The 17,566-nt window shown below is 36.8% G+C and overlaps 1 protein-coding gene across 5 annotated transcripts in view; it reads left to right on the forward strand.

Moving 5' to 3' along the window:
• Positions 1–17,566, forward strand: part of PDE5A (phosphodiesterase 5A) — a 142,575-nt gene that overhangs the window by 74,240 nt on the left and 50,769 nt on the right. For 4 of the 5 annotated variants that reach the window (XM_027794942.2, XM_055795438.1, XM_055795439.1 and 1 more), the window contains 2 exons: positions 12,497–13,079; positions 13,755–13,844. In XM_027794942.2, the coding sequence (XP_027650743.1) occupies positions 12,497–13,079; positions 13,755–13,844 (673 nt within the window). Of the gene's footprint in view, positions 1–213; positions 392–12,496; positions 13,080–13,754; positions 13,845–17,566 lie in introns of those variants that run through there. The other variant, XM_027794944.2, reaches the window with a different exon arrangement.

Raw genomic sequence — 17,566 nt, forward strand, 5'->3', positions numbered from 1 at the left:
CGGCCGCACCATCTGCTCGCCGCTGCCGGTTCACTTCTTTCCCAAGTCACTTAGCAGGGATGGACGCGCTCTGAAAGAGGTTTTGCTGCTGCTCCTCTCTGCATGGGATGGGGCGGTAAGAAGAGAAATCCCCATTAATAATTGACTCGCAGTAAGCTGCAAAGCTTCAGGGGTCACCTGCTTTCTTGTGACCATCTGTCAGGCAGACCCCTTTCTGCTGCTGCTTCTTCCTTAGGTTCATTTAACAGAAAAACAATAAAAATGCCTTTTAAAATGTCTTTTAAATGTTGATTTTATGTTTGTTTTTTTTTTTTTAATAAGGCTGTGCATAGGTGTAGGATGCCTAGATGGAAGTAGTTAGCCTTGGTATTCTCCAGAACGCTCGTGCACGGTACGTGGCTGAGGGGGTAGTTTGTTTGCCCAGGAAATAGGGTGTTAGCAGCTTTGAGAAGTAACATTTTATTAGTTCAGCCTGTCACACTTCCTTTGGAAACTGGAAGTAGTATTGAACAAATAGGAATGCTAATTAATAGTAACTGCTGTGTCAGATTTGTTTTACCCGTGGAGCGGTTTAGGTTTGGTTAGTCTTTTTTTTTTTAATTTTCCTTTTTTTTTTTTTCCTCTCTAATGCTGGGACACAGTTTTGTGTTTGTGTGGGTCTGAGGAGAGGCAGTGGTTCATAAGATGCGATTCAGTCATGTCTCTCATGATGGTGATGCCTCTGCATTTAGGGAGGGTTTTGCAGAAAAACTGTTGACTTTGAGTTCTCACTTGGCAACAATTCTGTGATGTTTTTGAAGTGATGGAAACTGTGTTTGTCTCAAAACTCTCTTCTCAGCTGTCTTGCGTGGAATGTTTTCTTTTTTGTCCTTACTGTATAGATAGAAAACTGTAACTTTATAATTAGGAATATCTCTTTTATATGTAAGCTTTTATTTGAAAAGGCAAATGACAAATTACTTGACTAAATGTTGGTTCAAATTTTATTCACTAAAATGATATCCTGTAATGCTGAGTGGTTTGAAAGAACAGATGTACTCTGTAAAAAGGTGTAATGTTTTACATTGTAGTGTTATTTAGAGCTTGAAAAGAGAAAACCCCTAAAATTCATTGCCATGCTTTCGGTTGAATCTTTGTACAACAGCAATACATTGAACAGAGGCTTACTTAGCATTGCATTACTCTGTCGAGTAAAACAGCTTTCCTTGAATGAGATTCAAGTGTTTTCTAGTCTTAAATTACTGCTTCATAATTTTTGGTTTGCTTCATAATATGACAAGGTCCTCACAGGTCCTAAAAGCAATAGACCAAGTAGTTAGTTAATTTGGTATTTTGCAGAGCACAGAGGCATATTCTACTTCACATTGCGAGCTACAGTTGCTAATGCGTAAGGATAGTTTCTCTCTCTGTTTCTCAAATATTTATGCAGGGGAATAGGGAAAGATCAGCAGTTCAACCATTTATTACAGAGTAACACAAGCCCTCTTAGCTGATAGTAATGAACTTTGAATCAGAACCTAATTTAGCATTTTGATAGGTATTAAATATTTTTCCCTGCAATTAATGAATTCCCTACAGTGTTTTATACAGTAGTTCTTTTGGTAATTTCCACCAAAAAAATGTTTTAATTAGGTGACTAAATAATACTTAAAATGCTTGCTTTGGGTGGTCTCATGCCTGCAGATGTGTTTTGTTGTTGTGGTGTGTTTTTTTTAAGTATGGGAGTCACATAATCTCATGTAGTCATTGAATAGTTACCTCTTGTTCCATTTTGCATTAGTCAGTTTGATATTAGTTTCTGTTTTCATGGCTTAAATAAAAATTATATTTTCTCGTAAGGTGGTACTTTAAAGGAAAATGCTGGTTGGTTGGTTGTTTTTTTTTTCACTATTAGTTTGCATTAATTGTTGTGCTAAGAGTTGCTAGGCTTCCCGATCTGTATTCTGCATTCTTGTGGAGAAGGGCTGCAGGTCATCTACTTAACAAATTTGCACCTGTTTTCCTCCTCTCCCCTAACATGTGTTGTAGAAGCTAAGTATATGCAAGTGGCTTACACCTTGTATTTTGATCTTGCGATGCCTCAAGGTTGGTAGCATCTACAGGCAGGCCTCATTACTGCTTTCCTCCAGCCTTTGATGGCTAGGTGGACTGACATGTTCTGCAATAAAGCTATGTGTGTTGGCTTCCACCTGTGCAGTGCAAAGCTGCAATCCTATAAGCCTGTAGTCCAGGCGAGTAGCTTTAAAATGCGCCCTCCTTTGAGTATGCGAATAAACAGTGATCCTGTGAGTAAGCTAGAGAATCAGTTATTTATTACTTTATGTTGTACAAGTGGTGTTCAGAGATAGTAAGTAGCTATTATCCATGTAGTGTTGTTACAGTATGATCAAAGTGCAGAACAACAAAAGGGAAGTGTATCACCAGCACACTCAGTGACAAGATGAATTTGGTTCACTTAGTGATACGGTGTGCTGGCTGACAAACCTGGCTGGAGAGTTTGCCACTTACGGGTTCAAGATTTCTAAATGTCTAAGCTCCTACTAAATTTAAGGTATTTATTTTTTTGTTGTTGTTTGTTTCAGCTCTTCTTGTTATTTTTTTTCCCCCCTTCAAAGTTTTAGAATTGCCTATCATACTCTGGCTTCTCAGAAAGCAGAAAGGTTTTGAAGTAAAATTATTCTTCTTTTAGATTGTATCCTATGTTTACCCATACTGTCGTTACAGGCTCTCTGTAGCTGCTGCAAATACAATTGTTCTAGCTAGATGCTATAAAGGCATAATCTGCAGCCGCCTTTGTCACAAAATTGTACTGCATTTATGGCTGAATTTGTTACCCTTTTTCTTTTCCTAAAGTTTCATCTTTTTAATTTCTTTTAAAAAAAAAATCCATGCATTGTCATCATGTTCAAACATCATACTTACTTTAACCTCCTATGGAATATTTCTGTGTTTCTGACTTCCAGCTTGTCCCTAATCTTAAAAATACAGGAGTGAATCTCATTTAGTCGTCTTTGTGATCTGAAGGAGCAGACTGCCAAAACAAAGTCGAAATTCTCCTCTCAGTTAGAGGCAACTGCGTTGTTCCAGGCAGTTTGTGTCTGGTTTCCTAAATGCATGGCATGACAGATACAAATTACTAACCCAAGTCTTGTTCTCCTTTTACTGGAAATAAGGTAAAATTTTTTTGTTATAAATACACCTTGGCTAATTAGCAGGGCTGGGAAACATTTACAAATGAGGTAAGGTGGAGTTGTAGTTGGAAAAAGAAATGTCATTAACTGCATGGTACTTCTTAGTGCTTCACTAAAGATTTCAGAGGTGGCGTTTACTGGGAGAATGTACTGAAATTCAGAAATTGCACAACTTGAATATATCAATTACATTTATTACTTTGAAAAAACTCAAATACAGTTGTTTGGGGTTTATTTGTTTTTCATGGCTGATGGACAATTAGTTCGTAATGTGCTGCCTGCAGTACTAAATTACTGAGGACATTTGCCTTCTAATCTCTGTGTCTAGAGGGCTTTTAAAAAATATTTTTCATTTTGAGCTGGCTATTTGATATTTAATCTCATAAATATTATATGTCATATGCTTTAGGTCAAGTCATTGTTTGGTAATATATGTATTTTTTTTTCTAATTGGAAGGAAATTAATTTTTTGAGATGGTGTATAAAAATTCAGATTTTTTAAGATAGAGCTGTCAAAGATTTTCTGCAATGAAATGTGCTTTGGCCTGTGCCTTTTCTTAAAAAGATATTGCTGACAAACCAAAAATAATAATCCTAAAAATATACAGGTATGAGCCATATTCATCCCTAACGTGACCTTGGGAAGTAGGCAGTGGGTTTTAAGCCTCTATGATTGAAGGACCCCTAACAGTTATCCAGTGGAGGTGCAGAATCCTGTGCACATTGTTCGAACATGCTGAAAGGGGACTTGCTTTTCTAAGTTACCATATGTGAAGCATTTACAGGAGGACTGCAGATCCACTGGTTGTTTGGACCATGGTTTGAAAACCACATGAAACAGTAGTGTTAATGAAGGAATCAGAATTTTCTCCCACTTGCTTGGTTTTTTTAGATATTGGCAAAACTTTTCTGAGAATGAAATACAGAACTGCGCTCCCCCCCGATTTCTGTGAAACCTTGGAAAGTTTTATTGTTCGTCTAATGATCTCCATAATTGTCCCACTTATAAATATCCATATCTTTATGCCTTTCTTGATAACTGCAAAGTTTTAAGGTCATGCCAAAATACTTCAAGCTCCTGATTCAAAAAGCACTTGGGAAGGTAAGGAATGTTACTCACATGCATGAAGTTGTAAATGTGATTAAGTATTGTTGGCATTTATTCTTGGAAATAAAGCTAGGTGTGTGCCAGAGTATTTTGGAAACGATGTCTAAAACAGCAATTACTGTTTTATTGTCAAAGAAACTGTCATTTGAGAAACGATAAGAAATCACTTACTATCAATTTACATCTTTAATGCCCAAAAAGCTATAACCTGAACTCCTACACAGAATCCTTGGTGTGAAGATAAACTACTCAACAGATAGTGCTGAACAGCTGCAAAGAGAATGTGGTTTTACTACATACAGTTTGCTATAGGTAATAAAGAAACAAATGGGTGTGCACATTACATTAATGAAAATACAACTGCTAAACCTTAGAGGACAGGTAAAAGATAAGATGGGATGAACTGTTAGCAGTTAAAATCTTTTTGCCTTATTTTGATTCAAGGTAACTTTATTACCATATTGCAGTACTTTATCAAAAGCCAATAGGCATTTGAAATCTCATTTCCATTTTTTTGCTCTTCCTAAGAAGACTTTAGAGAACAGGGTCAAATTTCTGGAAACTGGGAAGAAAAGTGGAGCAGAGACATACATTGTCTCTGCAGGAGACAAGAAAGTCAGACATCTTTTATTTCTAAATTGTAGAAACTCGTGGAAGTTTTGTGTTGGGCATGTATTGAAGAATCATTATGTTAGGAGGAAATTTATGTCTGTATTCTTATATAGAATAAAAATACCAATTGGTCTAATTTTGAAGCTGAAGTGAGACTTCCATAGTGCGTTGAAATTGTGCTAGCTCTCTGCACAAGGATAAAAACCATGGTATATCACCCATGATGTCTTTAGGTCAAATCAAGTACATCATAGCCTATGTTCATCCTTATTTGAATGCTAGATTAAAGCTTAATTGTGTGGGAATATATGGCTCAGATGAAGACTTACAAACAAAGCAACTTTAGACAATACATTCTTGACTTGAACTAATATGCTACCACCTATTTTAATTTTCACCATTAAAGAGGAAGCATTTGGCTTTTGTCATGAATAAATATAATTAAGAAAACCACAGAATACAAGTCTTTCTCATACTTAGTGGCAAAGAAACATACATAATTTCAGATGGAATGCTTTCTTATTTATATGATTTACTTGAAGGAAACGGGGGGGGGGGGGGGGGGGGGAGGCATTAGGCACAAAAGGAGCTATTTACAAAGTGCCAGAAAAGAAGCCCTGCTCAAATGGCCCTTGTGAATAACTCCATGGTTGTAATTTCACATTAGGTCTGGCACTGAAAATATAGCCACAAAATATATTTGCTTAGTAAAAGATATATATTTTCCCATTTATTTGTGCATTATGGTGAACTCACCCCAGCACAGAGAGCCATCCCAAAGCCTCTGCACCACTTAAGTCCTACTTAATCCCTATTTTAGGAATTTAAGTGGAAATGAAGTGGTGCCTAAGACTTTGGTGAGGTCTCCAGGCAGGTGTGAAGTTGACCTTTAATCTGTCTTTCACCTAACTCACTGGCATTGTCCTGTTCTTTTCCACAAGAAAATAATTAGGTATATAGGTATTTTTAAATTTTTTTGAGTGTGGAAGAGAAGTAAACATTTGGAGGAGAAATAAAGGTCATGTTTTGCAATTTGACCTTCAGTCCCTGAGGATTTATTCTGCCTGTCTTTACAGTATGAATAGAAAGTCCCTTCCGTGGAAGAAAGCTTTCCTGTGAAAAGTTAAGCTTGCAGTTTGGTTGTTAAAGAAAACTTGAAAATAGCCAAGAACAGCCTGTTAGTGTTAGTCCTCCACTTCAAATACTTTTGCTTCAAATAATAAAGCAAAGCTCTGCCTCCTATTTTAAAAAAGAATATGAGCATTCAGACAAGATTTACGTTATTTCACAGTTCTAAACAGTTATTTCACTCTTCCGTGAGCATGGTTTGAATCAAGAATGAGTTCTTAATTTAGATCTGTATTCAAACAGAAGTCAGTTGGGCTACTTAACATGTTTGAAGTTAAATGTATGCTTATATATTTGACTTAGTTGTGCCAAAATAATTGGTACTGGCTTTTAAGTCATACTTTGTCTTCAAAAACTGTTTGCCTACGACTGTTAGAAATAGCATCTCTAGTAACTATAATTGGAAAGGGTTTAAGGAAAAACAACTATTGTTTTTGTCAATCTACTTTTCTAGTTGGTTTGAAAACACTTCTTTTACAGTTAGTTTACTGTTTTCCATCTCTTGAGGCCTTAAACAGTTTACTTAAATCTTTCCATGGCCAGAAAGGAGACAAAAATTCTTAGAACATGATCATGAAATAGGAAATACTGGAAAGAAAATGGGTAGGCAAGTATAATATCCAAGTGACTTTGAGTTTCAAACTCATTTGTTAAAACTGAATAGTTGTGAAGTTGTTGCTAATGCTTTAAATTATTTCTATGTCTAAATTATGTCAAGATGTGGGAAAGAAATTTGAAGACATCTAGTGGTTATTTTAAGGAAAGCAATTGAGAAAATAGTTACAAAGCTTGGCTTGAAATACTGTTGATTTCAACACTACCAGGATTAGGCCACAGGAATTCAGATACCTGAAAGCTGGCATTTTCTATTAGGCAAGTTTGGTGTGAATCTCTCTCCTGCAGTGTATTATCAGTAACTGCTAGTTTGAATGAAAAATTAGCATAATAGTCCACACAGCTACTGAAACATTACACATTGTTTACACAAAGGATTTATGAGCAACAGAGAAAATGGGGAATTTTTTTGTTTCACTGAAAAAAAGAGTTTCACTGAAAGCTACTCATTGCTCCATCCTCTTATGGCACGGTGATTATTATACATTCTTTGTGCAAGATAAGATGCAGTATGCTATCATTGTTGCATCTCAGTATTACTTTCGTGCTCCATTTTTGCAAGATTTTTCAAAGATACCAAATACTTGCTGAATGGTCACACTAGTATGGTATTACATATGTAGCATGGTTACACGTGTGAGCAAGACAATTATAATCTGGCTATCTTCACTGTTTGAGGGGTTGGTGGGGATTTTTGGTATCTTTTTGTTTGAGAAGTATGCCCTGTATTTTGAAGCTAATCACAATGATGCAAAGATGGGTACAATAAATTATTTAATATTCCCAGTGTACAAGCAGAATAGTAATTAGTGCCAGGTCAGCACAGTTTGATAGGTAAGGCACAAGAAATAAAGCAAGGATCTCTTCAGGTCTTAGATCTGAAGTTATCTTCAGGTCTGTTTGTATTGTTCTGCATGACCTGGCTCAATCCATGTTACTTCCTTGTGCCTGTGTTTTGTCACCCAGTGATGTTCTGGTTTTGTTGCCTATTCATACTGACAACTTCTTGCTTTAGGGACAAGTCTGCTTCCTGTACGGAGTGTAGCAAACCAGGGCCACAGAGTCTTAATTCCCCTGAATATGTAATGCAGATGGTGTGTACTTGTATACAAATGATTATAGAGAGGAGGGTCACCCAATTATTTTTTATAATTCAGATGTTTTACCTGCCATCATATTTTCATCCCCTTCTCATCCCTGTCTCTTCAAGATTCCTCTCCAATTTTGTCATCTGCTGATGAGGTCACTAGCCAAATTCAACAGTCACTATTGTCATGCTCCTTTGAAACTGTTTTATAGAGGAAAGACTGGATTTGGCTGATAGAAGTGACTAAAAAATACTTATTTCACTTTAGTTCAACTATTCTTGTTCATGAACTCTGAGATAAATTATAGCTGTTTTGAGTGGCGGCACATACTGCAGTAAAGGAGGCATGCAGCTCATGAGGAATGGGTGCTCACGCCTGCAGCTCCTCAACATTGCAGAGATTACTATCCTGGGATGGAGGCATTGCATTGGGTTTAACTATTTGTGTAGATCAGTATGGATCGGTGTCTGCTCTTGTTTAGTGCACTCCTGCAACTTCTAAATTTACTTCTACAGCAAGGGTCTTGCCCTTACAATCAGCTATTGACAATGCCAATGCATACTGAAGATTATTCATAGGAATCGAGTAGTAGCAAGTGTGTGTTTCTTTCTGTAGTCCTTTCAAAATGATCTCTTAATCATAGCACTTGTTACTAACTTCCAGTAACATCACTTGTGGTTCAGTATGTGTCTGCCATCAGATAGCCATTGAGCTAATTCTGTGCTGAGAAAGTAGTTCTGTTAGTAATAATACTCTTCTTGTCAGGCATTGTTGAATAGAATTGTGTGTCAACAAGCAAATGCATGTCAAGACTCTGATATATTTTAAACAGAGTTAGCGTATGTCAGTTAATGTGAAATACTAGTTCTTCCACCCGTGTGCGTAACTTAGTAAAAGGAGCTAAATAGCTTCCTTGTTAGAAGCAGCATTCAGTAAAGGTCAGTGAACACTGTTCTTATTCCAGCTGAATTTGAACAGCTTTCCTGTTGCCCAAATAGAAATGGCTAAATGGTTTGAAGTTGAAAACCATGCTTTCAACAGTATAGTTAAGGATTTGTTGTTGTTAACCTACAGAGTGTTTTTGAGAATCGCATGCTATGCTGGCAAATTATTGGACCATCATCTAAGAGACATTAAAGGGGACAGGAATATGTTACTCATAATTATACAGTTTCATATATAGTTCTGTCAAAGTGCCTCATAAATAACACAGTTACCTTTACTAAGAACTGACTATTTGTTAGGTATGTAATTACTTTCATGTGAAAGATTTCACAGTTATGTTCCACATCGCTTAATAACCCCCGTAAGACAGAGAAATTAATACTTATTTTACATAGTAAAAATGCAGGAAGGTAAAAACTAAATTATCTCATGGCCACAGGTTAAGAACTGGTATTAGAATTTAGAATACATTGTTCCTACTGATTACTGTTACTATGCCATCATTACACAACACTCCGGAATAAATAAAATGGCAGGTTTCAACTGATAAACCAAATTTCTGCTTTAGCTTTTGCTTTGTCTACAAAGGGTACCTGATTCTTTCTCTGCTGTGTATCTTTTATCAACACATCCATGTATGTAAATTCAGTGTAAAACAGATCTAAGTGAAATGATAGCATTTTATATTCTCCTTTACTCATGTGTAAATAAGCAGTGAATCAAAGATTGCTCTACGAATTGCTGTCACTCAGTAATAGTACAGGTTCACACCTGAGCATTTTCAAACACACCTAGACAAAGTGCACAGCTTCCTAATCACTTGCTTGTTTAAGAATGCTCTCCATCTGAAACTAGGTTATTACAGTTACTTTTAAATCTTATTTTACCTAAGTGCCAGTTCTTGGTGTTCAAAAATCAAATCACCATCCACAATCATGAAACTGGGTCAAGTCACAAGCGTTCTTTTAAAACTTCTGAGTATTCTGTATACTTTCTTGTGTCTAAGGCTTTAAATGCACCCAGTTCACAGTTTTTTTCTGCAGCCTTAGTGCTAGATGCTACATTTTGTTTAGAAAATACTACAATTTCCAGTTAATTTCTTCTCTTGAGAAGATTAAAGTGGAACAAAAAGAACCCACATGTAACACAATACATACGATGACAAGAGTTACCAACACTGATTTAGAGGCTGTACTGTGTTTACTTACACATTTTTACATTTTAAGTCTTTTATTTTTCTTAAGGATACTTTTGGTCATTTTAACCATGAATTTTTAATCTGTTTTCTCATTCAGCTTCATAAATGAAAATTCCAAATTATCACACACGAGCTTGTTATTTTGACTGTCATTGAAACAGCATTTTCACATGTGATATTGCCCTATGCAGATAGCATTATGCATTTCAGTAAGACATGTTCACAGCTCCCACATTTAATATTTATCCTGTTAAAGTACTGTAAAGTAATCTTGTTAAGTTCAAAGTTCTAATAATAAATAATTGTTCTTTATGCTTCTTCACTGCAAGAAAACATTTGGATGAGGTAACTCCACCAAAAAAAAAAGTACCACTGCTGTAATAAAGAAAAATAATTGAGAGGTTTTATTAATATACTTAAAAAGCAGAGCTTACTTCCTTTAAAAGTAAGTAGCTAAGCAATGAACCACAACTCTTTCAGAATAACAGTGGAAATTCATTGTGTTTTCTGGCACCATGTTTCCAGTAACTGGACTAGCTTTAGATAGCTGGGAAATTTATAATAGATGTTGATTGAGATGTGTTATTGCTACAGCAAGCACTGTTCCAGGAGCTTCATGGAAAATGTAAAAACATTGAATGAAATCCTAGCTCTGTAGAACTCAGGCAAAACTCCCACTTTCTTGATTGTGTCCAAGTTTTCATTCAGCAGTTTTGGATACTCATTGTCAGAAGATTCACAAACATCATATGCGACCACACTGACCATTCAGCCTTCAAGACCACTGGGGCTATAAATGATATTAACCATGTATGTAAGGTTTTGCATGATCAGGACCGCAGTACACAGATAGAAGCCAAAATAAGGGAAGTCTATCATCCATTTATTTGGAGTTGCACTGGTGTAAATAAGAGAAGAGTTTGGTTTTACAGTGCTATACAGTGATACTTCAGTCAGATATAGTTTTTTAAGGAGCAAAAAGTTACTAGGTAGCTTGCACTGAAGTGGAGTGGGTAGAGTAACATAATTACTTTCTTTTGCCCAGGTGCTCCCTTTAAACTCACATGATTTCCTAAATCAATTCAGTTTTTCATAAATTTTTTTGCCTACAGTTGAGGTCTCCAAATGATGTGTTTGCAAAATCTGAAAAACTCTTTCAAACCTTCCAAATAGAAGACAAATAAGCTTCCTGGTATGGATTGCTTGCTAATAAAAATAATATTTGTGGGCTTTATATTTTAATTGATTACATCACTTTGAATTAATGGTACTTGCAGTATTGCGTTCTACAATATAGAAGAAGCTGTTCTGTAAGGAAAAAAAGGCAATGTACAGTGCTTTTCATATTTAATATACTGATGCATCTAACTGATCAGTGGCTGACTAACCTGACTAATTTCCATGGTTTCATTCGGCTTCACTCTTGAAATTCCTGTGGTCTGCTGAGCAAATAAAAAATATCCCAAATTTAAGACATGACCACTGTGAAAGGTTTCCAAAAGATCGGTCTTTTTAATAGGATTTTTGCTGTTTGTAGGCCCAAACGTTATGTAATTCAGAAGAAAAACATTTCTTCTGAGAGTAGATCATGTGCTGCGAGGAATCCTTGACACTGAGTAAATGAAATAAGAAGCCCTGTATTTGGAAAAAAAACCACACACACACCCAAAAAAAAGCCCCACAAAAAAAACAACAACCAAACAACCAAATCAACAGATTTTGGTCAAGAAAATAATGTAGCGATAAGAAAAAGCCCACATATCATCAATATCATGAGTATACTTATTGATAATTCAAGATATGCTGTATTTACTGAGGATGTTATTAGGGTTGGCATTGTAGTGCTAAATTAATTTGAGAAACACAGTTAAATCCTAGAGATGCATGACATTTTTAAGTTAATGATAAACTTTAATTTGGGGGGCATTCAGGCTTTTGGGTTGAATTAGGCAATGAGTTGCTTCTGCAAGGAAAGGAAACAGGAGAGATGCATGAAAACTGTCTTTTCATTATTTTGAAGGGGTTGGATCAGAAGTATTCATGTTTCTTTCTGACAGTTTTTAAGCAAAACTTTTGTGCTTTGAGGCACTGTTCATTAACTCTGAGAGCTAGTATATAAATGACAAAAGCAGGAGTGGCTGCAGGTGATTTGACAGAATTAAAGTTAAAAATTATCTTTTAAAAAGTTAGAAATGGTGTAGAAAAACAGAATTAAACCAGAAAGTTTTGTCTTCATATGACTATATATACATCTTATACTGAAATCCAAATCTTAGGAATGGGAAGGTCCAGAACTTCTCAAGCACAAAATTACAGTGCAAGCTTCTGATCTATATTCTGAAAGCCACAGCATATGCAGTCTTCCTCTGCCTTATTCAGGTATTTCCTTTAGGCAGAAATAGCTTCCTTATTATGGGGCATAAAACATTACTGCTTAATCTAGGCTAAGTGCTGCATAAAATTAGAATATTGATACAGAGAAGCACTAAAGGTGCACTCACATGCACTGAATGAAAAGGCTGAAAGTTACCCACTTTTCAGAGTCCTCTTGAAGTATGTATTTGTTCCTGAGGATTTTTAACTTACATCATTTACTGTATTTTCATTACAGAGAAATGGTTAATGCATGGTTTGCTGAGAGAGTTCATACCATCCCAGTCTGCAAGGAGGGAACCAAATCCCAGAGTGTATCCTGTGCTTGTCACCAGCCAGCCTGTGCTGAGACCACCAACTCTGGGACACCAGCAAGGAAAATCTCTGCTTCTGAATTTGATAGACCCTTACGGCCTATTTTTGTCAAGGACTCGGTTGGAGCAGTGAGCTTCCTCTCCGGCTCTGAGAAGAAGGAACAGATGCCTCTGCAATCTCCAAGGATTGAGACCAGTGCAGGGGATCAATGCTCAAGACTATTAGAACTTGTGAAGGATATTTCTAGTCACTTAGATGTCACAGCGCTTTGCCATAAAATTTTCCTACATATCCATGAGCTTATAGCAGCTGATCGCTATTCCCTGTTCTTGGTCTGTGAGGACAGCTCTAATGAGAAGTTTCTTGTAAGCAGGCTGTTTGACGTGGCAGAAGGCTCAACCCTGGAAGAAGCTTCCAACAACTGCATTCGCCTGGAGTGGAACAAGGGCATTGTGGGTCACGTAGCAGCTATAGGCCAGCCTCTCAACATCAAGAATGCATATGAGGTAAGCCAAGAAAATTTATCTTGAACAAATCTGAGAAAAGAAAAAGCCATATTAGCTGTTGTACTAGTGCCGTTTTAGTATATGTATTTGGAGCTATATTGATTTAAACCACTCCAGATGCAAACCTGACACCATGTTTTTGGTTATAATACATATATTATAGATAAAAATGTAGCTATGACTAATACTAGAGGAGTGCTAACTTCAGAGTAAATTATGGAAGCTTGACACTAGCAGGCAGATACCAGCCCCATCTTAACCAGCTATGTGCACACCAGTATTTGCAAGAAACTTTGTTCCTCTGTGGCCATGTCTTTCGGTATATTTCTGTAATTTCTTTTTGATGATAAAAGCTATAGTAGGGATGGTTAGTCCATGTATACGTTTATTATAATGATGGTCTAGGCTCAAGAAAGGCTTCTCCTAGGGTTTGGGTTTTTTTTATTCTTTCTGGCAGTTGTATTTATCCACGGGCACTCATGTTCCACATAAATGCGTTTTGTTGTTTTAACCCACTGAGAGTAACAAATTTATATAACTATTAGCTAGTAATGGAACCTTTATTATCCTGGGTAACAGTTGAGTCAAATGTTGTATTTTTCTTAACCTTTAAACCAGGGAAGAAAAATAACTGGTCTTCAGGCAAGCAGTCAAATAACTGTGGGTTTTTTTCAGGATCCAAGATTCAATGCAGAAGTTGACCAGATCACAGGGTATAAGACTCAAAGTATTCTCTGTATGCCAATAAAGAATCATAGGGAAGAGGTAAGTTGGAATATGGGTATCACTTTATGTAATACTGGTTCCAGCTATGCTAATGCTTTAAATGTCTATTAGCTGGCAGTCATTGCCTACCGTATAAAGCCATCTTTTTTTAAAAAGATTGTTTATGTTTGCTTGGACTTTGAATATATCTTATCTAGTTCAGTAATGTAAGCGAAAGGGAATTGTCAAGAAGAGTTTAATCCCAGATGCAGAAGTAGAATATATGTGTTTAACTCTAGAAGTGCTGTTCGTGGTTCCTGTACCAAGTGTCTGTTAGCCTTAAAGTTCTCTGCACATTTATTGGTCTATCTTAGTGCATGCTTAGATTGCAGTTAAGAGTTGCTATACTTCAGCTTAGCTTGTATCTACCTTATTTTCCTCAGAGGACGCAAATTGTATTTTATCATTGTCAAAAAGGCCGGTTTTTACATTCTATTAACTCAGCTCATAAGTAATAAGTTCGGAAATATGTGAAGCGCTTAACATCAGGCACTGAAAAACACATGGTGTTGATGTGATTCAGAAAAGTCATTCACAAGTCACATAACTTAAATCACTCCTAATTTAAAACACTGTGAATCTGCTCATTGAACTCTTGTACATATTTCCTGTTCATGCTACAGAATTTCTCTCTTCCTGTCTGATGCTATTGCAGTAGGGAGAATTCTTCTTATGGACTAATGATGTCTTCTTGCACTGAGTATTTGAAAAGCGAATTCAGAAAAGTCAATGAAGGACCGTGAATGGGAAAAAAAGAGGTCTACTGTTTTACTTAGAGAGTAAGTAAAGTAAGTTTGGAGGATTTTTATCCTGAATGTACTAGTCTTCAGCCACATCACCAGTTCTTAGAATACTCAAAGTGTAAGGCTCTCTATAGAGAGTGTGTCAGAGCTTTAAAATGGAGATTTTCTCTCCTGTAAGTCCTTTATTTTTCAGACTATTTACAGTTTTCTTCCAGAAAACTCAAACTCCAAAAAGAAACACTTTCAGCATTGCTTTGAAGACATCATACTTCTTTTTCTTGCTCTTCCATATTTTACTGCTCTTTTGGAATGTGTAACCTTGACCCTTACTGCACAGAACGTTGGGGGTGTTTTTCATTGAATAAATTGATCAAACTTTTGATTTAACTTGTTTGTTGCATCTTACTCTAGTTGGCTCAGATGATCAGCCAGGATTTCCTTTCTTTACCTACTTCTAATTTTGTTTTAAAATATTTTATTCAGTTCTTCCAAGGACAGCACTTGATCTTCTTCTGCTCCCACTCCTCTTTCTAACTGGCCCCACTGCTGGCTGTGGCCCAGCTAACGAGCAAAACATATGTTGTATAAAGAGCTGTCAGGGACCAGTGGTCCCTGGCTTTAAATTTCACCCTAGCCATAGCATTTCTTTTTGTTGAATGGAAAAAATTGCTATGCTTTATGTAATTGGGATCAGAAATTAATTACAAAATCTTGCTGGCCAGGGAGCATGAGAGTGCTTACTTCCCACCAGGTCCTGATGGTAGGTGGGGGAAGGAGTAAGAGCTGTAGTCTGTTGGTCCAATACACCATGACTTACCGGCTGAATAAACCTGCAATTGGCCATATCTTCAGCTAGCTTTCTAATCCTAAGTGCATTGGCAAGTGGAAATGAAGCAGGAATTCGTTTATTTTGAAAAGCTCAGCTAACCTGAAGTTTGAGGAAAGTGTTACACTCAGACGTGGTAATTTGAAGGGGCTAATCTCTGATATTTCTTATAGGAAAGGATGCAACTTTTTATTTTTTTCTGATTTTAAAGCCTCTGCCAGAAGGTTTTTCTCCCTCTCACCATAACAAATGGCTGACACGTTTCTGAAGAGATGTTGGAGTCAGTCCTTAATTTTCCATTCTCATTCTGCTGCTTTTTCCATTTTGAAAATAACCCAAACAACAAAACTGGAATACTTGGAATACTGGCTCCTCCCTGTTAAAAAAAAAATAAAAATAAAAAATTAAAAATCCCCAAAGCCCCTCTAGTAATATTGAAGCTACTGAATGCTGCCTTAGCCCAAGATGTCAGCAGCCACAGTCAAAAGATGATTCTGGAAGACATCCAAAACTAAACACTGAGAAAGAGAAGCAACTGGTATTTTCTGTTTGTTTGTATAGTATTAGTACTATTTTTTAAAACAAGAGAGTCTGTAATTGAGAGGAAGAAAATCTCATGCTGATTATTAAATCCTCTGGGCCTGCTGAAGTATGGAGATTTTTCCAGTACATGTTTTTCACATTTGCCTATATTTCCATGAGGCATGTGAGAAACCAAAGTCTTCCTTAAAAATAACAGCTAGTAAGAAATTCCGTAGATGAAATGAAGAAAACAGTCTGATTCACAGAAGAGCTCATAAAAAGGACCCAGGAACTAGTAAAAATGCGAAAAAAGCAGTACAGTAGGAGGACTTCACCTCTGCACAGATGCACATGAAGAATGGAATTATGTTCATTTGACAGTAAAAGGACTTTTCTCAATCCCCTACTCAACCTCTTCTTGCTGGCAGAAATGCCACAGGAGCATTGCATTTCAGATGCAGAAAAGTCTGCCGATTATGGCCTTTAAGATCAGATTATAGAGACTTGTATAGTGGTAGCTTTATGAAGAGTTATCATTTTTCATTTTACAAATGCATACTGACCGAGCTTTGCATCTGGCCTGGGGGGCTCTGAACAAAGTTCTGATCTCTGTAAACCTCTGCTGCACAGCCTCTAATAAGACAAATTCTTTCCATCCTGTCATATGACAAAAGTATTGCCACGTGATGCTTTCTGGCATGCAAGGCTGTATCATTTGCTGGTTATTGCCACTGAAGAAAACAAGGAGGAAGGAAGGCCTTGGGTAATCAGTTGTATTCTGCTTTAAAAGGAAAACACAATGGCTCTAAGTCAGATAATTTTAGCATCTATCCCTGTATTCAGATTTGCCATAAGGTGAATGTGAAGCCATAGCAAAGATTCTATTTTGATCTTGAAAGATTTCCTTTCCTGGTGATTCTTCTGTACGAGCTAACTGTATACAGCTATCTAGACATCAGTGTGTAAGACTTGCTGCTTGGATTATCAACATGTTATCAAACACATCAAAACCTTCCACACTGACTGAATTATTATCCTCAATAGTACAGAAACCACAACAGAAAAGTTAGTGCTAGCCACCTTGTGCAACAGAGTTACCATGGCTATTACTTTTGCAAGAGGAAACTGGTATTGCTGGCCACAGGCTTGAGCTGTAGCTATTAGTGCTAACCATTTCAGTGCGACAGTGCTCATACAGAAGTCAGGATTTTGCCACTACTGGCAGAAGACTGAAGTTTGTGGCAGTTCAGCACTGTGTATCTCAAAAAGCAGCTTTCATTCCTGGTGTATCCTTAAACCTTTAATTTTTCAGAAGCTTCAAATGGTACTGATTTGCCCTCTAGAGCTCCTGTAATGAAGTCAGTAAATGCAGTGGCACTTTCTTCCGATTTTGTTTCGTCTTGGATTCAGAGACCCAGAAAAAGGCCTACAGAAGTTGTTGCAAATAATTATCACCTCAGATTTCTCCATCTGGTTTTGTAGACATTTGTAAACAAACAGTTATTTTAGCAAAATTTGACAGAATTTACTAGGGAAGCTCAAACCAGCTTGTGGAGTTAGCCAGAAGTGCTGCTCAGTACAGCTCTCTTAACTGCTTTGGAATGTCTGTACAATGGATGGTCTCTGATGCA

Source organism: Falco peregrinus, chromosome 2 (assembly GCF_023634155.1).
Source record: "Falco peregrinus isolate bFalPer1 chromosome 2, bFalPer1.pri, whole genome shotgun sequence".
Taxonomy (NCBI): Eukaryota; Metazoa; Chordata; class Aves; order Falconiformes; family Falconidae; genus Falco; species Falco peregrinus.